Source organism: Physcomitrium patens, chromosome 9 (assembly GCF_059467195.1).
Source record: "Physcomitrium patens ecotype Gransden chromosome 9, ASM5946719v1, whole genome shotgun sequence".
Taxonomy (NCBI): Eukaryota; Viridiplantae; Streptophyta; class Bryopsida; order Funariales; family Funariaceae; genus Physcomitrium; species Physcomitrium patens.
The window spans coordinates 14,140,363-14,163,131 of NC_143418.1; the positions used below are offsets into that span (position 1 = coordinate 14,140,363).

At 44.7% G+C, this 22,769-nt stretch overlaps 3 protein-coding genes across 3 annotated transcripts; 1 reads left to right on the top strand and 2 right to left on the bottom strand.

Annotated features, from left to right (window-relative positions):
* Positions 1-4,705: 4,705 nt before the first annotated feature.
* Positions 4,706-6,029, bottom strand: LOC112286308 (uncharacterized). Its single transcript, XM_024528057.3, has 2 exons — positions 5,367-6,029; positions 4,706-5,181 (listed from the first exon to the last, which is right to left on the bottom strand). Exons 1-2 carry the CDS (start codon positions 5,655-5,657, stop codon positions 4,975-4,977), a joined length of 498 nt encoding a protein of 165 aa, XP_024383825.2. The 5' UTR covers positions 5,658-6,029; the 3' UTR covers positions 4,706-4,974.
* A 789-nt stretch (positions 6,030-6,818) lies between these two features.
* On the top strand, positions 6,819-11,215 carry LOC112286800 (serine/threonine-protein kinase D6PK-like). The gene is made up of 8 exons (XM_073536277.2): positions 6,819-7,796; positions 7,995-8,139; positions 8,799-9,019; positions 9,220-9,481; positions 9,790-9,960; positions 10,157-10,253; positions 10,398-10,667; positions 10,796-11,215. The coding sequence occupies exons 1-8, from the start codon at positions 6,904-6,906 to the stop codon at positions 11,080-11,082; spliced, it is 2,346 nt and encodes a 781-aa protein (XP_073392378.1). The 5' UTR covers positions 6,819-6,903; the 3' UTR covers positions 11,083-11,215.
* A 5,268-nt stretch (positions 11,216-16,483) lies between these two features.
* LOC112286751 (serine/threonine-protein kinase D6PK) lies at positions 16,484-20,992 on the bottom strand. The gene is made up of 8 exons (XM_024528982.3): positions 19,903-20,992; positions 19,560-19,704; positions 18,680-18,900; positions 18,218-18,479; positions 17,739-17,909; positions 17,446-17,542; positions 17,032-17,301; positions 16,484-16,903 (listed from the first exon to the last, which is right to left on the bottom strand). The coding sequence occupies exons 1-8, from the start codon at positions 20,793-20,795 to the stop codon at positions 16,617-16,619; spliced, it is 2,346 nt and encodes a 781-aa protein (XP_024384750.1). The 5' UTR covers positions 20,796-20,992; the 3' UTR covers positions 16,484-16,616.
* Positions 20,993-22,769: the final 1,777 nt, after the last annotated feature.

The window sequence follows — 22,769 nt, forward strand, 5'->3', positions numbered from 1 at the left end:
GATTTTGGACTAGTACAAAGAATTAATATTTCAATTGATAATAGATAATAAGTCATTGCTTAATTTGCAGATGATACTTCCTTCATATATAAGAAATAGAGAACTTGATGAGAGAGTTCTTCTAAGTGCTCAAAATTTTTTGCTCAAGTTTTGACTTAGTTTTTAATTGGTTTAAGCATTTCAGATATTGGCAAGCTAAAAATCCTTGTTTTGCTTAAACAAATTCACTAGAGTTTAGTTGTATTGACAATGGAAGTATTAATAAGTTGCTCAAAATTCCTTTTGATATGAAGATGTCTTTCTTGACTGTGGATAAATTTTTGAAAGCCAAAATTGACAAAAAATTCAAACATTGGAGCACATTAAAGGTAAAAATCATAAATAAAATTATAATTGCTAAAAAAAAAATCTTTTTATCTTCCACATTCTTTTTTGCTACTATATGAAGAGGCAAAAAATAAAAAAATGGCAAAAATTAAAACATTAATTCTGAATTATATGTGATCTAATATCTTACAAAGAATGTGTATTAAAGTCTTTTGGCTATAGTATTGCCAACCGATAGAGCAAGATGACATATGTATGATTAATTCTATAAATGTCTTTATAGCCTTCATGACAGAATGAATTATTAAGGCTTGTGAATCTAGAATATACAACTTACATGTATTATTGAGGTTTTTTTTGAAAAAAATTCAACCTTGTTCTTGTGGAAAATGAAACTCCATTATGAAATTCTTTACTTTCTATAAATTCTAAGAAAATAAGGGATCAACAATTTGGTCCTATATGGGTGCTTCTTGGTGGCATCTAATAAATGAAGTATATTTTATGAGCCCAAAATGAGCTAAAGAAGTAAATATTGAGCCTATTTGGTAGTCTTCATCTTATTCACTTATTGATGCAGGTTTTTTTAAGCTTTGTACTTCCTAACTATATAGGACATGACTTTATTGTATGAAAGATATGTAGCTCAATGGGAGTTTTATTCCAACTTAAGTGGCTATAATTAACTTTGGTTTGAAAGAAAAAAAATTTAGAGCATGAAATACTATTGCAGGAGGACTAATTAGTGATTGAAGAGTCTTTTTCTTACATTCGTCTCCCCCAACAAATTAAGGAGAATGGATTGGATGTATATTTAAAATCTCAACATACTAATAGGAGTGGTGTAGCAACCTCAACCAATGTCATATGATAACATAATTATGGTGAAAAATAAAAATATGGATGATATTATAAAAGAATTTAATAGAAAGATATAATAAAAAATAAAAATAAATAATAGGAAGGTGATTAAAACTTTAGTTTTAATGATGTCTTATAGAAGAGATTTTTATTAATTTGTAGGAGCATAAATGAGTCAAATAAAAATAAATAAAATAATTTATTAATATAGTTATATTTAAGAAAAGATTGATAATAGGTTTTAGTAAAAGTTACCTCAAAATATAAAGAAATGATACCTAAAAAGGACCAATTGTGAATTAAAGTCCAAATCAAATTTCAAAGCACAAAATTGCATATCTATAGTGACTTTAAGATTCACTAGTTTATTAAAAAATGAGATTTGAAAGTAGACAAAAGAGAGGTTCTTTGAACATCACTCTTAAGTGATATGAATGTATAACAACTTTGTAAAGGCTTTGTAAAGTTAGGATTATTGTTAATTGACTTTGAATTTTGAAAAATTTAAAGAATTAATACTTTAGACAATTATTGAGATTTATAGATGATTTACAAGTCACGTTTGGAATTATATGGTTATTTTTGTGCATAATCTTTGTTGCAAATTTAAACTTCATATAACAATTTGTTCAAAGTTTATTGAAGCTCAAACATATTGAGGTCTGAAGAATCTTTAAAAGTTTCTATTTCTGATATTTTTTTTAAGATTATTGTTATTTCTTTAAGATTTATTATTTAAAATTTATCTAAAACTCTATTTGACTTAATAGGATCTTATTATTGCATTTCTACTTACTTTCGACATTTAGGTATCCAATATATTTTCAAGCAAGAATACACATAATACAACATTGAATGGATACATTGATTGCTTGAGAATTAAAGTAACTCTCTTCTTTCATCAATTATTATTATTATTATTATTATTATTTTTAATTCCATCTACCTCAAGCTGCCTATAAGTAGAAATCCATGTTAAAGTAGTAATAATTTTGAGATTTCACCATCAGATAAGAATCATCAAAGTCAAATACACTTTGAAAATGAATCCTTTTTAGTTGTTTAATATTTGAGTTGATTCATTGGATTGAGATCAAAATAAATTTTAATTGGCATTCCACTTTAGTCTGGTTTATTCCTAGCATACTCAGTAAAGATCAATAGAAAAATTCTAAAGGTAGGCACATTATTTCCAAACTTATCAAAACAAAGTAACCAAAGATTTTTTGTCATAAACATATATATTTATTTAGATAAAAAGTGTTAGATAAAGGATAAATGTTGACAGATTTGATATTATCTTATGGCAAAGCTTTATAGATTCATATTTGACTTTAAACATATTTATAATTGATTGGTAGGTTAAAAACTTGAGCAACAAGTTAGCCACATGCCACATGTGCTAGTAGCTTGTCAAACAAGCTAACTACATAGTATATATATAAGAAACTTGTCTTTTAAGTTAGATATGTATCTCACAAATTGGACACATGTTAAAAGTCCTATAGAACATCACCACATAGATTTTAGTTAGATAGTATATGCAAAAAGAAAGCCTTCTTTACTCTTGTCAACACCTTTTCAATCTTTAGTCTTGTTTCAAGATTTTTTAGTCTTTTTGTCTTTGGTAATAGCTATTCTAATTTCAATCCTATATTAGTTTTGAATGAATATCTATTCTTTTTGAATTACACAAGAGTATATTAAGTTTTTGGTTCTTCAAGATTCATGTCCTTGATATCTTCTTAGGTAACTACTATTTATGTTTTTTTAAGACTGTCTAAAATAAAACTTGCACCAACAAAGAAGCAAGTTTGTTATGATTATTGTAGCATCATGTAATTAAAATCAAAGCATTGTAGGGACAAATTAAGTATATAGTTGCCTTCTATTACCTAATCTATATTTAGAAGCCTATTGAGTCAATCACCTACCATTTTTGGAAGTATTCTTCTATCCAATAAACAAGGTAATGGAACATTCATATTCTTTATTTACTTACCTACGGCTCATATGCAATGGAACTATGATAACTTCTACTATGGCAACATGGGCTTTTTTTTCAACCACATTCCTCAAAAAATTGACCAATTTAGCTCTATGTGGTCACAAATTTGGTCAATGGTGTTTTTGTTAGTTTGAAAAGAAAAGAATGACGTAATATTTATTAGTATATTTTAGCCATCAGAGAAATTATTCCAATACATCTTGTTAAGATTAATTGATTACAAAACGATAGAATGGTCCATCACCATAAAAACTAAGAAAACATTGCCAAAGGTAGGATCCAAACTTGTTAGGCACTTCATGGAAAGGTGGTATTGTGAAGAACTCTATTCATCCATCTTTAATGACAACCCTGAATGGTTGCTTGTAGGGCCTATAAGAAGATTTGTGTTTTAGCATTCGTATGCTAGAATTGGGCACTCACATCCAAGTGAACATCAATGACTTCACAACAAGTTGCCCAGAGTCAATTCAATCTATTGTCTGTGGAATCAATTAGTCAAGTATTATGTCAGTAGCTATGTTACCACACTTGTCTTTTGGTCTCCACCTATGCTACTTGTGGCTCAACTTATTATATTATGATTCTTTCTCGCAATGAAGTTCATTCATTTGTTTCAAAAAAAAAAAAAAAAAACAAAACAAAACAAAACTAAAACAAAACTAAAACAAAACAAAAAAATCATTGTAAAACAATTCAATAAAGATTACTTGATAGGAACTAAAAAAATCCAAAGTGCAAACAATCTATATGTATGTATGTGTGTACATGTATAAAATAATATAGTTATTCAGCTTAGATGTTGGACATTGAAATTCAGATTTTGAGCACAATCAACAATGTTGATCACATATATATTATAAATGGGAGCATGAAACTCATATAACCATTCGTCAACTGTTTGAATATGTGATCTTGACAAGAAACGGCTGTTAAAAGTGGTTAAAAACACTGAGCTCAACACCAACAATCCACATTATTTTTTGAATTGGTTCAAGGGTTTCTAGACAAATCTCATCTTCCACCAGAATATACGAACAGAAGCAAACATATCTTGTTTCCACATTTTTTGTGATGAGCTGGAAAACACCAAAATAATCAAGAATCTGACACCTAAGAAATTAAATTCTCCTTGATGAAAACTTTAAATATAGAGATCTTTTTCATTATCCCTTTTGTAGAAACCTGTAACACATTGACTTATCCAGTAATTTATACTCATACTATCATAAATGACGTGCTGGTCAATTTTAAAATCATTCAAGATTTAGCAACGTGTATCGTGTAAAAGCTAGAAATTAAAAGTGGCCTCCATTAAATGAAATTAACTTAACTAAGTTTATCACTTTGTGCAATCCATTTTCCACATCTTCAAATCATTTCAAGCACACTTTCAGTAATGTCTATGAGATTTCAATAGTTAGTTCACAGTCATACTCACACGTACAAATACACTGAAATTACTCTCATTACGTGGATTATTCATTCACTAAGGTATGTAAGAAATAATGTTCATGAAATACAACATATTGTGGCTTCACTTCACTCGAAAAGCTGTTACAGTAAACAACATTCACATGATTCGAACAAGTGTTCCATATAACACATTAGCTACATTCACTAACAAAAAAATCCTGTAATTTTAACGAAAAATAAAAAGTTTGTCGGGAAGGGATTAAAAAAAACTCACGCATCAAACATTGAAAAATTCCCTCACTGTTTCATGCCCAGAAAACTTCCAAAATCAGTTTATATTACAACCAAAACTTCAACAAATGTTACCACATACGTAAGAAAAAAACAGGTGAAAAAAAGACGGAGAAAAACTCGAAAGAAGTGCAAGTCAGAGAGGGAGAGCTGACCGAGGTCCCCAGCCACAAAACACGAAGTGTCATTCCCACCGCCTTCAATGCCCACCATAATAAAAAAAAATTACCTAGAAACGTCCCAGGTCGTGTGACCTCCGAGGACCTGAACGCCAAAGCCTAACTCACACCACACAACGAGATAGTGAGAAAACCAAAAAGACAAACGAGAGAAGGAATGCTTTACAGCAACAAGCAGCGCCACCCACCAAAGCATACTTACGCCATAGCCCCTCTCACGGTGCCAAGTAACACTACTATCCACACAAACAAAGCCCAAAAGCCATCTCTCACGGCGTTCTCACCCTCCTCATTCCACGCTTCCGTGCATCCTCCTCTGCAGCATCCGGGCAGCAGGAGATGTGAAAACTTTCCCCAGCCCGGATGCACACCGCTTGTAAAAAACTGACAATCACCCTGAAGGCAAGGAATTGAGGAAGCAAAGAGGGACGGAGAAGGAATTCAGTCAGACAGGCGGCGAGGACGACTACCCCACACCACAGCATGGAATATATTCTCGGAGTATTATTCTTGTTATTCGGAGAAGCGGGAGTCGCTGCGAAATCAGAGAGAGTGAAAGCGAGCGCACCCCACATCCACAACCCAAGCCTCTTCACCCAAGACCAAGGATCCCCAACAAATCTGTCGCACGCCAGAATAAACGCATGTTGTGATTCGCTTCCAACCCGGAGATCATGAGAAAGAGAGCCCAAACAATACTTCCTAGATCTGAGAGGAGCAACCCCACCTCAAACACTTGATCAAGCCACGGAGAAAGTCTACGAGAACGACCACCACATCTACGCACCAGCAAGTCGATGTCGGTGTCGTTTAGATAGCTAAGTCCGCATTCCCCGAGCACGATTCAAGACCCAAGTGCTCAGCACCTTCTCTTCATCTAAAAGCAAAGCAGTGCATGATCTTGTTTTTCTATTTTTATTATTTTATCGAGCCTGAGAGAGCGACGGAGCGAGGAAGTGCGCGCCTTGACCATGGTGGTGCGTTGATACGGCAGCGCCTCGATCGGGCGGACGTCGACAGAATGCTGGAGCTCCGGGATGGTGTTGCGACGAGGCATTTGGTGCGGGATACGGTTGTGTTGGGGTGAAGAAGGAGAAGAAGAAGCTGCTGCTGCTGCTGCTGCTGCTGCTGCGAGGGGCTTTGCGGGAGAGCTTGGTGCGTGTGCGCGCGCATTCGTGCTGGACTGACGCAGTGTTTGTGGCGCTTCGCGTGAAGGTATCACGGTGACGACGCTGTAGCTTGGCGCCTGCGGAGTGCGGGTGCTGTGGTCCGAGGTCCAATGCGGAGCGTTGGTAGCTGAAGCTGGCTGGAGATTGCGTGGTTGGGTGCGCCGGAAGTGGTTTCGTCTTTGTTAGGTGTCGCCGAGATGGTGTAAGAGTGTGTTCTACTTCACGGCGGGGCGTTAATCGGTGCCGGAGCGTTGAGGCGGTTTCCCGGTTTGGGAAGTTGGTTGGAGTTGTTGTTGAGCGTGGTGGCGTCTGAGCTACGCCGGTTTTGGCCATTTCGAGTCGGCGAGAATGTGGGCGCTGTAGTGTTTTCCTGGACGGCTCTGTCGTGGTGGTGTGGAGGGCGTGCGTAGGCGTGGGCATGTGAGGAGGAGTGGGAGACGGAGCGCCTTGGGAGGTTCCTTATGCAAACCCGGATCCGTGGACGTGATTGTGGAAGAGGTGCAGGGGAAGGCAGTGGAAGTGGAGAAAGAAGACATTTGGAGGGGTTGGGCGGGGATTTTTCCCGCTGCCAGGGTAGGGAAATGGCCCTGCGATGAGATTTGGAGTGCGCAGGAAGCATTCTTGGGTGACGGCGGGAGGATAGTAGTGGAGGATGGTGGCTGGAGCAGACCATGAAGAGGGGAAGATGATCTCAGAGAAAGGAGGGGGCCACGAGAAGTGCTCGCTAGAGAAGTCGAAGAAGAAGAAGCAGGATAGTCGTGCAGCTGCTCCGAGCGGCGAGAGGACGTCGGGGAGGGGTGAGGATTTGACGTCCCCTGAGACGAACAAGAGCTCGTATGTGACATGTTCATCATCGATGCCCTCATCTCCCCTGAATTGTTCAGCACTGTCTAGCATTGCAGGCGGGAGTGGCGTGGGAAGAGAGGTGCTGGGGAAAGGCAGCGGGGCAGACAGTGGGAGTCCGTTTACTCGGAGTCCAGGGTCGTCGATTGATCTGTCTTCGTCGTCGTTCAAGTCGAGCGTGAGCGGCAGCACGTACGGGAGCTCGCAGGACCGAGAGAGCGTGGGGGACCGAGAGAAGGGAGGTGCAGAAACAGAAGCAAGCGGTGATCGGGAGTCGGAGTCGAGAATTGGAGCACGTGCGAAGCAGGCAGGGGTGGTAGAAGAGGGCAAGGGCTCCAAGCTCCCCGCAAGGAGCCACAGTGGAAGTATGACCGGGGATTCCTCTGGTGCCCCGAAATTGAGCAATGGTTTGGATGCACAGCGGGGAGGAAATGATGCAGGGGACGAGCATGCGTCCGAAAAGGCCACGAGAGCTCAGTCTTGTAAAGAGAGCGAAAGGGGCACAGGGAAGCAGACGAACAACGAAGTCGCCGAAAGCGGCAAACGGAACAGCAGGGTGGACTCGGCGAGGGAGACGGAGTCTGCGCGGAACAGCGGGAAGTTGAGCATGAGTCGGGCAAGTGCTGGGAGCGATTCGAACGAGAGCTCTTGCAGCAGCATTGGTTACGGTGCCAGCAAGCCTCACAAAGCAAACGACAAGAGGTGATTGTTGTTGGTGGCACTGTGTGCGTGTGTGCGAATTGCGCAAGAGCGGAGTCGGGGTTACGTTGTGAGGTGGTGTTGTTGGGCTAGCGCCCATTTTGAATGGTCGGATCAGCGGGTGAAGAGTGGGAATGTCCATGAGATTTCGTCGCAAGGTAGCGGTCAGCAGTGGATGGTAACGGTTGTGGACGTTTGCAGGTGGGAAGGGATTCAGGCAATTCGAGTGAGAGACGGGGCCCTGGGATTGTCACATTTCAAGCTGTTGAAGAGGTTGGGGTGCGGCGATATCGGGAGCGTGTACCTCGCTGAGCTTCGTGGCAGCCACAGTCACTTTGCAATGAAGGTAATGGTTCGGTTTGCAAGTTACGGTTGTGGAAGATACGGAGTCGTGACATTCGCGACGTCGGTGCTTGGCATCCGAGATGGTGTGCATTGTGCCGGTGTTGTGGGGGTCGAGCAGAGCGTGGTACAGTAGTCATATTTAGAGAGGGCTACTTGGCGCTGCCCGGTGTGTATGAACGGACATGCAGGAACCGAGAGCGGTGGGTAGTGAAGTGGAAGTGGCAGTCAGGCTAGGGTTGTGGTAAACGGTTTTGGTGAGTGGAAATGGTGGTGGAGCACGAAGATGGTTAGTTGTGGCATGAGAAGTGGGCGACAGGAATTATGACAGTCGTAATCGGTGTCACTGGGTTGGACTGGGTGGATTGGTGTTCAACCCAGCAGACTTTTGGTGAATGGTTGTTGCGTTGGCAACCTCGTGAACGGCGTGTTTCGTGAAGCTCAAAGTTGGTGTTTGCGTGTTGCCACGAGTGAGCCGTTTCTTGTGACGGATGGATCGATTAGATTGTACTCGCACTGATCAGATTGTAGGGGAGGGAGGAGCAGGGACAGAGTGTGGGATGTGGTTGGACACCTGGGAGAGGGCTTGGTACGTGCACGAAGTGTTTTGTGTATTCCCGGGGTATGATGCAATCTGAGTGCAGTAGTTTCGTTTGAATGTAGGTGATGGACAAAGGATCGCTTGCGAGCCGCAAAAAGCTTTTGCGAGCTCAGACGGAGAGGGAGATTCTGCAGTCTTTGGACCATCCGTTCTTGCCTACACTGTACACGCACTTCGAGAGCGAGAAGTTTCTGTGTCTGGTGATGGAGTTCTGCTCCGGTGGAGACCTGCATACTTTACGGCAGCGGCAACCAGGGAAGCACTTCACGGAGCAGGCAGCAAGGTAGGTAGCGTTTTTGTTGGGGCAGTGGGGGCATTTGGAGGTGGCATTAGGCGGGGACGCAGCGTTGAGATTGATGGTGCAAGAAGTGTGGCAGGTTGTGGTTGACAGCGGTATGAGTGGCAGGGTTGTGGGTGAGGTGTGGTTGATTTTGGAGCAGGGGTGGGTGGCGGTGTAAGCTGAATGTGGTGTGGGTGGTGCAGATTCTATGCCGCGGAGGTGCTTCTGGCGCTGGAATACCTGCACATGATGGGAGTGGTGTATCGAGATTTGAAACCTGAGAATGTGTTGGTGCGGGAGGACGGGCACATCATGCTTTCGGATTTCGATCTTTCTCTGAAGTGTGCGGTGAGCCCTACTCTGGTGAAATCGATTGGGCACGATTCACGGGATGGGAAGAGCTCTGGATCATACTGCATGCAGCCGACGGCGTGTGCCGAGCCATCATGCACGGGTGGCTTCGAGGTAGGGCAGGGCGCGGGTTTTGTGGGAAGGGGAGGGTGGGTTTGAGGAGTTTGTGGGAGCTGAGACGCCGGTGATTGTGTATTTTATTTATTTATTTATTTATTTTTGTGGCTGTATGAGAATGGAGTTGGACGATGAAATACCCCAGTTCGTATGGGATGCGGAGTGGTGCGGTTGAGCGGAAGGGTATTTCATGTAGGGATGGGTGGAGGTTTTGGTTGGGAGTAGGGGGAGCGGTGAGGCTCGGACAGGCTCGAAGGGTGGTGTGGTTGCGGAGAGACTGACGTGGAAGACGGTTGTGAGTGCAGGCTTGCGCCCACCCTGGAGGAATGTCGTGCGTGACCCCGTCGTGTTTTGTGGTGAAATCGTCGCTGCCGAGTTTGTTTCCCAGATTTTCGAGGAAGAAAAAGGAGGGGAAGAGTGCGAAGCCAAGCCCGGGAAAGCCGAAAACGAAGTCGAAAGCGGAGGGTGGACAGTCGGTGAGTGTTGGAGGTTGCTGGTGTGTTAGTGGTGTGTTGCACGTGCGTGGGAGGAGTTGGTGGATGCGTGAGTAGCGTGCGTAGAGATGTGGCGGAAGTTGGCGGTGGGTTGTTGGTCGTTTTTTGCAATAGTATTCCGGATGGGTTGGGCATGGGTAATGGGTGTGTGCTGAGTTGGGGGTGATGAATGGCGCAGGTGTCGCCTTTGCCAGAGCTGATTGCAGAGCCGACGAGTGCACGGTCGATGTCTTTCGTGGGGACTCACGAGTACCTTGCACCCGAGATCATCAAAGGTGGGATATCATGTGGGATGGTGCCTGCGGGATAGAAGGGAGGTAGTCGTGGTTCGTGAGTTGGAAACGCGTTGCAGGTGGTTGGCGTGGTATGGGAAGTGGTTGGGGTGGTCTGACGATGTGGAGATTGGTGGTTTTGAGCAGGCGATGGTCACGGGAGTGCGGTGGACTGGTGGACGTTTGGAATCTTTCTGTACGAGTTATTGTTTGGGAAGACTCCGTTCAAGGGGTCTGGCAACCGAGCAACTCTGTTCAACGTAGTGGGACAGCCTCTGAAGTTCCCGGAGTCGGCGACAGGGCAGGTGAGCTTTGCGGCTCGAGATCTGATCCGTGGGCTCCTGGTGAAGGAACCCGTGCACCGGCTGGCGTCGAAGAGAGGAGCTGGCGAGATCAAGGCGCATCCATTCTTTGAAGGTAGTGCGGAAGGGGGTTGTGTGGTGGAGTGAGTGGGAGAGGTAGGTTGTTGTGGTGTTAGCGTGCGCAACGGGGTGTGGTGTTTGAGGGGCAGTGGTGGTCTGAGTCGATTGTTGTGGTGCGCGCAGGCGTGAACTGGGCGCTGATACGGTGTACAAGCCCTCCAGAGGTGCCCCGACCTTTCGAACCTGGTCCGTCGCTGAGCAGTTCAACGGTGTCAGACGACACGTCCGCGAGCAAAGGGGCAAAAGCTGTTGGCGGTGCAGATACCCCGGGCACAGCAGGCAATGCAGTAGCGGGGAACAGTGAGAGTAATGACAAGGCGTGCGAGAAGAAGAATAGCAAGGGATCAGGGACTGCTGGCGTGTCGACTCAATCGTCGGGAGGATCATACTTGGACTTGGACTTCTTTTAGCATGTGACGGAGGGATCGATGTGAGAGGAGCATTTTTCAATCCATGTGGATGCGGGCCGTGCATTTTGGTTCGCAATATGTATAATTTGAATGATCCTACTTCCACTTGACGGTGTTGTGGGGTTTTTGGCTACTGTTGGGGTTTGGTCAGTGCAGCTGGGGAGCTTCAGCTTTTTTATATATTAAATTTTGATCATTTGAAGGGAAAATTTTATACGTACCCTCAAAATATGTTGAATTATCAAGGATACCCCTGTATTCTTGATAACAGGAAATTTACCCTTGACTTATGTCAGAATATCAAATCCATCCCTCGACGTGATAAGCAATTGTTCTTGACATGTGCAATGGTTAAACCTGCAATGGGGCCAACATGCCTGCCCCGCAAGAATCTGCTAACCTTCTTCCGCACTTCACTGGGATGTTTTTCTGGGCACACACACCGCTTCTGCATTTTTATCATCTCCCTTCTCTTTGTCCTGCTCCTGCTCTCTTTTTCAATTTCCTTCCTTTTTTGGGTTCCGAGGCTACCGTTCCACTGCGTTTTGCAGCTGATCTCCTTTGTCTTCTGGAGGACGTGATCATTAGTAGCGGTGTTGCGACGGGAAAGGACGAGTCCTGAGTCTGATAAAGGAGTCTAACTTTTGAAACTATATCAAATCGTTAGTCTCTCCAGTGGTCGGTACCTTGATCCTGACCATGTGGGGACTTGGGTTGGCTGCCGTGACGGTTGACGACGTAGTTCCTTGACGTTCTGCAGCAGAGTGGATTGTTCCACAATTTACTTGCTCGCCCGGCATGAGCTGACATAATATCAGACCGAGTGGAGATTTTTCTGTGGTCCCTAAGTGGTGGCATTCGAGGGAAGCCGTGGCAATACGATACTGTGACCACGGTAAATCAATTGAACTAAGAAGGGGTGAAAATTAAAAAGTCGCAGTGAAAGTCTCTCGATTAAAAATAAGTAGATGAAAGAAACAAAAACGAATAGATGATCAACACTCCATGGCAGCCAGCGATTGTGGAGGATTGTCAACAATTGAGCTTTTCCTCTTGCTGGGTTTGTGCCTGCTTCCCTTTGTTTCTACCATCTATTCCTAAATTCAGAGTGGTGCTTGCAAAATTTCGAGCGATGCCTGCCAGCGATGCTGCTGATTCATACACAGGCCGCGACCTCTGTGGACTGGGCAATCCCCTGAATGGTGATGTGCCTTTTGAATGCAAAGGTGACGATGGTGGATGTGGTGTTGACGGGCCAGATTTGCCCAATACTCGACCAGGGGAAAGAGCCCAGGAAGTTGTGCTCCCATTCATGCTTGCAACGGATTGGTAGGGCAACACGTTGGTGCGTCTTATTGTCTTAACAGGAACAATAGCGACTGCAGGAAGATCAACGTCTGATCGATTTCGACCCGTTCAGAGAAGCGTCGGAGTCTATTACTCATGTCCTGCAACACACGGGCAGGAATGGTTGTTCTCCTTCCAACTCGGATCCTGGGTGCAGAGCTCTTGGAGGCCACAGTATCAGACATGTCCTCAAGAGGTGTAGAAAGAGAATCCACAGTTGCAACTGATTCTTGTGAAGGTTGTTGGACATGAGTTGCATGATTGATTTGAAATGTAGTACTACTGCAAGGATGGTCATTATCATAGTCATTGCTAGCTACATTCACCTATATTACACTTTTTATAGCCCCTGTTCTACTTCTACTGGGATTGCTTTGTATTGCTACTTGACCAGGTGTTGCAATGGGACCATCAATTGAAACTACAAGTTGAATCATACCAAAACCTTAATGCCAAATCATACCAAAAAGTGCAGGCAAGGGTCCCCCCAATTTTTGCATGGGAAGTAGGTTGGGCTCCAATTGCATTTAAAAAAGAACAATTGTGATAGCTTATCAAGTTGAGAGGTAGATTTGATATTATGACAAAAGTGAGGGGTGGATTTCCTATTATATAGAATAGAAGGGTACTCTTAATATTTCAACATATTTTAGGGGTATGTATGATATTTTTTCTTAAAATAATAATATGTTGTGTAAAAATATTCCTATATATATATATATATATATATCTATTAGAAGTAAGAATGAAATTTTATTTAGTATTTTTTTATATACATGATTTTTTTTATTAATACTAATGAATTTAAGAAAAAATACAATATTTATTGGAAGTTAATATTTGCACCCTAAGTTTCATTTTTTTCACCCAACATTGTATTGCATCCACCATACTATTGTAGTTGTTGTTGTTGTGATTATATAAGATGTTGTATTTCAACAATAGCTTTATTTGGGCATTTTGAAAGAAATTTTTGAGCTTTCTCAAGACCTTTGCTTAGTGAGTTGTGAAGGCATATATGTTAGATCTTGCTACCAAAAATATCTCTACTTTGTAAGATCCCATTGCCAACAAAGGTAAAGGATCCCTCCATTGAAGCACTAATTAAAGAAAAATTATTTTTAAATATGTCACAAAACCATAACAATAGCAACAACAATGTAGTAGACATAAAATGATATTGAATAGGAATAGTAAAACCTTGGGTGAAGATATCATGTCATCAACAATCTTTGAAAACCACAAGTAAATGTATAAATGGTATAAAATTAAGATTTACTAACACCAAAAGGTATAAGTGTTTTTAACAAGTTTCAAGGATTATACCTTTTAATCTTAAGCTTTTTGACTTTGTGTCACAATGATGTTAAAGACTTTATTATTTGCTCATAAATTTTTCAGAACAAATATTTTATTCTTAGTTTTATTTTGGATATATTTTTAAAATTTGGAATTCAATATATATATATATATATATATATATATATACACTTAAAAGCTGGAGTTTTTTTTAATCTTGTATGACATAATATTTTACTACTTCATATGGTAAATAAAATCTTAAGTTCATTTATAAGCTCATTTCTTCTATACCCCTTTTATTTTAAAGAATTCAAAGAATGATTCTCTATACTTGTGATTTTAATGCATTAAAATAACTTTAAACTTGCCATGGTAATGCATGTAAATGTAAATCATATATTTCTCAAGATTTTTATGTACATACAGAAACCAAGACCAATAGAATCTGACATCTCAAACAAGTAATTTTTGAGTCTTTTAAATTTAATTACTGTTCTGAATAAACTATAGTTTTTTTTCCATGTTTCTACTAATGATAGGCATTTGCCTCAATAAATAAAAATCCAATTCAAGCTTAAGCAAATTGAATTCTATTTAATCTTTGTTTACATAATATTTATTACTTTATTTATATATTCAGTTACACACACATGCTTGCTCACATCAAAATAAACAATACTTCTAACCAGACAACATCAACATTAGGATACAAAAGTTTGACAATGCATCACTAATTAAAAACTCAAAATGATAAATTAAAACTTACCAAGTAATTGCTTTTCCCAAATAAATCATTACGGTAAATACAAATAAATGCAATAAATGTATCACAGGACAATGAGTAGCTATAATTTCTAGTGGTAGGCGCTAAAGCATACTTTAAAGTACAAAGTAGACATCACACTGAACATTGATACATCTATGCTCAATTTTGAAAAGATTTTCAACAGTCCTGCAAAGACACAAGAAAAGGTCAAACAAACAACACTAATCTTTTACATAATCCTGAAAAAAACAATGGTCAATTACTACAGTTTTGAGTACAGTATAAATTAAATAAATTCATTCAACGAACTGAAACCTCGCTACCCTCTTGCACCTAAATAAACAATGAGATAAAAAGAAAATAGTTATAGCCAGATCCCATTTAAGGATGAAACACCAGTATAAATTAGGCAACTAGGACCAGGTGCGGATATGCATTGGACCAAAACAACGCACAACGGCACCGATCCGAAAAATTCTTAAAAGCAGCACAGCATTGCCGTGTGAATGGAAAGTAGCTACAAAGATGACGAGCCTCAAAAATGAAAGAACATCGATAAAGAAAACTCCGACAACAACTGATTTATCTCCACATGAGTAGTTCCGAGTTACACTGATTTGAAGATAATTACCCAAAAGCGTAAAGCATAAAGTTGGGCGCTGTCAGTGTCAGAGGCAAGGCACAAGCATTTGGAATGACTGAAAAGCGGAACGAGAGAGAGGGACCAGCGAGTACATCCACTGCCGTCTGGGTCCCATGCGAAACCAAAGCATGGAAACTAACAGCAATTGACACACCCCCCGAGATACGAGCACATTAGACCTGACACCTCTGCAGGGCGAGCAAGTAAATTGTGGAACGATCCACTCTGCGGCAGAACGTCAAGGAACCACGTCGTCAACCGTCACGGCAGCCAACCCAAGTCCCCATATGGTCAGGATCAAGGCTCCGCCCACTAGAGAGACTAACGACCTGCTATAATTCAAAAAGTTACTCCTTTATCCCATTCAGTGCTCGTCCTTTTGCATCACAACAACGCTATTGTTGATGACATTCTCCAGCAGACGAAGAAGATGAAGTGCAAAAAGCATTGAAACAGTGGCCTCGGAAGCCAGAGGAGGGAGGGAATTGGAAGAGAGCTGGAGCAGGACAGAGAGAAGGGAGAGATGATGATGATGCAGCAGCAGCAGTGTGTGCCCAGCAACAGTTCCCTGTACCGAAAAGTGCGGAAGAGGGTTCGCAAACTTTGGCTGGGCAGGCAGGTTGTCCACAATTGCATTTGAAAACGAACAATTGCTTCTCAGGTTGAGGGGTGGATTTGACAACATGACAATAGTAAGGGGTAAATTTGCTATTATGAAGAATACAGGGATATCCTTGATATTTCAACCTCTGCTTCACTCGCCAACAATTCCGCATCACTGCCACAAGGTGCATGTGGCTACGAGCACTCCACTTCCCCGACGCCAAATTACCCAAGCGACAAAAACGTACACGGCCAAAAGTGTTGATTACGACCAGCCCACTACAAAGAACTCACGACCGTGATGCACACACCCACGACATTCGACATATCAAAGGAGGCAGAAACTACATGAAAGCCTAACTGGGAGATTCAAAAGCAAAAAATTAGGTGTTCACACGCCAAACAATGCATTGGAAAAATATGATACACGATGCTTCCGAGCATATCCTACAAAAAACCATCAAACACTGAAGAAAACACCGCAGCAGTACACACAGAACGCCATAAACTCCGCAAAATTTGTAAAAAAACCAAGCGATGAGACAATAGACCCAAACTCGACTCCTACCAATAATCTCCAAACAAGATCGAACCATAATTACAACAACACCAAAAATACCCACAAAAACCCCAACAGAAGAAAAAACAAAAGACGAACAACGAATACCCATAAAACACAATCAGTGCCAAGCACCACTCAGCGCGTTACTTCCCCCTCCGCACTGACCAAACCCAAACAGTAGCCAAAAACCCCACAACACCGTCAAGTGGAAGTAGGATCATTCAAATTATACATATTGCGAACCAAAATGCACGGCCCGCATCCACATGGATTGAAAAATGCTCCTCTCACATCGATCCCTCCGTCACATGCTAAAAGAAGTCCAAGTCCAAGTATGATCCTCCCGACGATTGAGTCGACACGCCAGCAGTCCCTGATCCCTTGCTATTCTTCTTCTCGCACGCCTTGTCATTACTCTCACTGTTCCCCGCTACTGCATTGCCTGCTGTGCCCGGGGTATCTGCACCGCCAACAGCTTTTGCCCCTTTGCTCGCGGACGTGTCGTCTGACACCGTTGAACTGCTCAGCGACGGACCAGGTTCGAAAGGTCGGGGCACCTCTGGAGGGCTTGTACACCGTATCAGCGCCCAGTTCACGCCTGCGCGCACCACAACAATCGACTCAGACCACCACTGCCCCTCAAACACCACACCCCGTTGCGCACGCTAACACCACAACAACCTACCTCTCCCACTCACTCCACCACACAACCCCCTTCCGCACTACCTTCAAAGAATGGATGCGCCTTGATCTCGCCAGCTCCTCTCTTCGACGCCAGCCGGTGCACGGGTTCCTTCACCAGGAGCCCACGGATCAGATCTCGAGCCGCAAAGCTCACCTGCCCTGTCGCCGACTCCGGGAACTTCAGAGGCTGTCCCACTACGTTGAACAGAGTTGCTCGGTTGCCAGACCCCTTGAACGGAGTCTTCCCAAACAATAACTCGTACAGAAAGATTCCAAACGTCCACCAGTCCACCGCACTCCCGTGACCATCGCCTGCTCAAAACCACCAATCTCCACATCGTCAGACCACCCCAACCACTTCCCATACCACGCCAACCACCTGCAACGCGTTTCCAACTCACGAACCACGACTACCTCCCTTCTATCCCGCAGGCACCATCCCACATGATATCCCACCTTTGATGATCTCGGGTGCAAGGTACTCGTGAGTCCCCACGAAAGACATCGACCGTGCACTCGTCGGCTCTGCAATCAGCTCTGGCAAAGGCGACACCTGCGCCATTCATCACCCCCAACTCAGCACACACCCATTACCCATGCCCAACCCATCCGGAATACTATTGCAAAAAACGACCAACAACCCACCGCCAACTTCCGCCACATCTCTACGCACGCTACTCACGCATCCACCAACTCCTCCCACGCACGTGCAACACACCACTAACACACCAGCAACCTCCAACACTCACCGACTGTCCACCCTCCGCTTTCGACTTCGTTTTCGGCTTTCCCGGGCTTGGCTTCGCACTCTTCCCCTCCTTTTTCTTCCTCGAAAATCTGGGAAACAAACTCGGCAGCGACGATTTCACCACAAAACACGACGGGGTCACGCACGACATTCCTCCAGGGTGGGCGCAAGCCTGCACTCACAACCGTCTTCCACGTCAGTCTCTCCGCAACCACACCACCCTTCGAGCCTGTCCGAGCCTCACCGCTCCCCCTACTCCCAACCAAAACCTCCACCCATCCCTACATGAAATACCCTTCCGCTCAACCGCACCACTCCGCATCCCATACGAACTGGGGTATTTCATCGTCCAACTCCATTCTCATACAGCCACAAAAATAAATAAATAAATAAATAAAATACACAATCACCGGCGTCTCAGCTCCCACAAACTCCTCAAACCCACCCTCCCCTTCCCACAAAACCCGCGCCCTGCCCTACCTCGAAGCCACCCGTGCATGATGGCTCGGCACACGCCGTCGGCTGCATGCAGTATGATCCAGAGCTCTTCCCATCCCGTGAATCGTGCCCAATCGATTTCACCAGAGTAGGGCTCACCGCACACTTCAGAGAAAGATCGAAATCCGAAAGCATGATGTGCCCGTCCTCCCGCACCAACACATTCTCAGGTTTCAAATCTCGATACACCACTCCCATCATGTGCAGGTATTCCAGCGCCAGAAGCACCTCCGCGGCATAGAATCTGCACCACCCACACCACATTCAGCTTACACCGCCACCCACCCCTGCTCCAAAATCAACCACACCTCACCCACAACCCTGCCACTCATACCGCTGTCAACCACAACCTGCCACACTTCTTGCACCATCAATCTCAACGCTGCGTCCCCGCCTAATGCCACCTCCAAATGCCCCCACTGCCCCAACAAAAACGCTACCTACCTTGCTGCCTGCTCCGTGAAGTGCTTCCCTGGTTGCCGCTGCCGTAAAGTATGCAGGTCTCCACCGGAGCAGAACTCCATCACCAGACACAGAAACTTCTCGCTCTCGAAGTGCGTGTACAGTGTAGGCAAGAACGGATGGTCCAAAGACTGCAGAATCTCCCTCTCCGTCTGAGCTCGCAAAAGCTTTTTGCGGCTCGCAAGCGATCCTTTGTCCATCACCTACATTCAAACGAAACTACTGCACTCAGATTGCATCATACCCCGGGAATACACAAAACACTTCGTGCACGTACCAAGCCCTCTCCCAGGTGTCCAACCACATCCCACACTCTGTCCCTGCTCCTCCCTCCCCTACAATCTGATCAGTGCGAGTACAATCTAATCGATCCATCCGTCACAAGAAACGGCTCACTCGTGGCAACACGCAAACACCAACTTTGAGCTTCACGAAACACGCCGTTCACGAGGTTGCCAACGCAACAACCATTCACCAAAAGTCTGCTGGGTTGAACACCAATCCACCCAGTCCAACCCAGTGACACCGATTACGACTGTCATAATTCCTGTCGCCCACTTCTCATGCCACAACTAACCATCTTCGTGCTCCACCACCATTTCCACTCACCAAAACCGTTTACCACAACCCTAGCCTGACTGCCACTTCCACTTCACTACCCACCGCTCTCGGTTCCTGCATGTCCGTTCATACACACCGGGCAGCGCCAAGTAGCCCTCTCTAAATATGACTACTGTACCACGCTCTGCTCGACCCCCACAACACCGGCACAATGCACACCATCTCGGATGCCAAGCACCGACGTCGCGAATGTCACGACTCCGTATCTTCCACAACCGTAACTTGCAAACCGAACCATTACCTTCATTGCAAAGTGACTGTGGCTGCCACGAAGCTCAGCGAGGTACACGCTCCCGATATCGCCGCACCCCAACCTCTTCAACAGCTTGAAATGTGACAATCCCAGGGCCCCGTCTCTCACTCGAATTGCCTGAATCCCTTCCCACCTGCAAACGTCCACAACCGTTACCATCCACTGCTGACCGCTACCTTGCGACGAAATCTCATGGACATTCCCACTCTTCACCCGCTGATCCGACCATTCAAAATGGGCGCTAGCCCAACAACACCACCTCACAACGTAACCCCGACTCCGCTCTTGCGCAATTCGCACACACGCACACAGTGCCACCAACAACAATCACCTCTTGTCGTTTGCTTTGTGAGGCTTGCTGGCACCGTAACCAATGCTGCTGCAAGAGCTCTCGTTCGAATCGCTCCCAGCACTTGCCCGACTCATGCTCAACTTCCCGCTGTTCCGCGCAGACTCCGTCTCCCTCGCCGAGTCCACCCTGCTGTTCCGTTTGCCGCTTTCGGCGACTTCGTTGTTCGTCTGCTTCCCTGTGCCCCTTTCGCTCTCTTTACAAGACTGAGCTCTCGTGGCCTTTTCGGACGCATGCTCGTCCCCTGCATCATTTCCTCCCCGCTGTGCATCCAAACCATTGCTCAATTTCGGGGCACCAGAGGAATCCCCGGTCATACTTCCACTGTGGCTCCTTGCGGGGAGCTTGGAGCCCTTGCCCTCTTCTACCACCCCTGCCTGCTTCGCACGTGCTCCAATTCTCGACTCCGACTCCCGATCACCGCTTGCTTCTGTTTCTGCACCTCCCTTCTCTCGGTCCCCCACGCTCTCTCGGTCCTGCGAGCTCCCGTACGTGCTGCCGCTCACGCTCGACTTGAACGACGACGAAGACAGATCAATCGACGACCCTGGACTCCGAGTAAACGGACTCCCACTGTCTGCCCCGCTGCCTTTCCCCAGCACCTCTCTTCCCACGCCACTCCCGCCTGCAATGCTAGACAGTGCTGAACAATTCAGGGGAGATGAGGGCATCGATGATGAACATGTCACATACGAGCTCTTGTTCGTCTCAGGGGACGTCAAATCCTCACCCCTCCCCGACGTCCTCTCGCCGCTCGGAGCAGCTGCACGACTATCCTGCTTCTTCTTCTTCGACTTCTCTAGCGAGCACTTCTCGTGGCCCCCTCCTTTCTCTGAGATCATCTTCCCCTCTTCATGGTCTGCTCCAGCCACCATCCTCCACTACTATCCTCCCGCCGTCACCCAAGAATGCTTCCTGCGCACTCCAAATCTCATCGCAGGGCCATTTCCCTACCCTGGCAGCGGGAAAAATCCCCGCCCAACCCCTCCAAATGTCTTCTTTCTCCACTTCCACTGCCTTCCCCTGCACCTCTTCCACAATCACGTCCACGGATCCGGGTTTGCATAAGGAACCTCCCAAGGCGCTCCGTCTCCCACTCCTCCTCACATGCCCACGCCTACGCACGCCCTCCACACCACCACGACAGAGCCGTCCAGGAAAACACTACAGCGCCCACATTCTCGCCGACTCGAAATGGCCAAAACCGGCGTAGCTCAGACGCCACCACGCTCAACAACAACTCCAACCAACTTCCCAAACCGGGAAACCGCCTCAACGCTCCGGCACCGATTAACGCCCCGCCGTGAAGTAGAACACACTCTTACACCATCTCGGCGACACCTAACAAAGACGAAACCACTTCCGGCGCACCCAACCACGCAATCTCCAGCCAGCTTCAGCTACCAACGCTCCGCATTGGACCTCGGACCACAGCACCCGCACTCCGCAGGCGCCAAGCTACAGCGTCGTCACCGTGATACCTTCACGCGAAGCGCCACAAACACTGCGTCAGTCCAGCACGAATGCGCGCGCACACGCACCAAGCTCTCCCGCAAAGCCCCTCGCAGCAGCAGCAGCAGCTTCTTCTTCTCCTTCTTCACCCCAACACAACCGTATCCCGCACCAAATGCCTCGTCGCAACACCATCCCGGAGCTCCAGCATTCTGTCGACGTCCGCCCGATCGAGGCGCTGCCGTATCAACGCACCACTGGGAATATTGAAAGCTATATGCTCTGCTTCGCTTTTGCTGCCATCCGAATCAGCAGCGTCGCACTTGTGCTCCATTCATGCTTTTTTCTGCCCTAGTCCCCTCATTTCCTAGCTTCCTATCTCCCCATTCCTAAATTTTTTAGCTTTTACCTCGTATATTCAGTTTTCGTTTATTCTATAGTTGATCCTGGTGAAGAGATACGTAAGTTTCGATTGGGACACCGTAAATACGTATTCGTATTTTGGTAGTTTGAAAATAGTGTTTCAATTTTTTTTCAACGTTCACTGAGTGTGTTTTTTGTTCGCTCGGATGTTTTCATCACCGTGTTGCCTGATTTGATGGTGATCTTAAGGTTGTTGTTTTCCAGCATTTGTGGTCTTTAGAGTGGTGGCTACTTTCTAATCAGGATTTGACTTTGGGTTTTTATTAGGATGGTTCTGTGCTCTTGTGTTGGATTGTGTGTTGATTTGGAAATCGTGAGGTGATATGTTATTGGTATTTGTAGTGCAAGTGGGTAGTGCGCATTGTTTATTACGGTTCTGCTTGGAAATGGTTGTTGGTATTCAGGGTTTTGTGAATTCTTATTTTGCGGTGAGGTCTGTCCCTCACAATGCATAAAGTATATGATTCTGAGTTCGAGAAGATCACTTCATGAATTGTAGTATTACGAACGCTAATAAACAGTTTAGTACATGATGTTTGGCAATTTTGTTGTTCACTTTCTACCACAATTGCATTATTTTGTTTACGAATAAGAATGCAATGCTTTGATAGAGCTTATTTCCGTTGTATAGATTACTGACGGCAATGATACTGTTCGTTCTATATATCAAACACCCATTAATAAAAACTGTTTTTTTATGAAATAAATTATATTCTTTATTTAGTTGGGAACACACAGGTTGGTTGTGTATGTAGAAAACAAGAGAGTTTTGGGGTATTTCACATCACATTGCAACAACTTAATTTTTTTAGCTGTTTAAAAAATGTTACAAATTAAATGCATTTTGATGAGTGGCTTCTGAATTTTACAAAGCTTATTTAAGGTTTATCGTTATTATGGCTAAGGCTCGAACTTATTGGAAAGATTGTACCTATCAGGGAGTTAGCTGATGTGTTTCATTACTGATATAGATT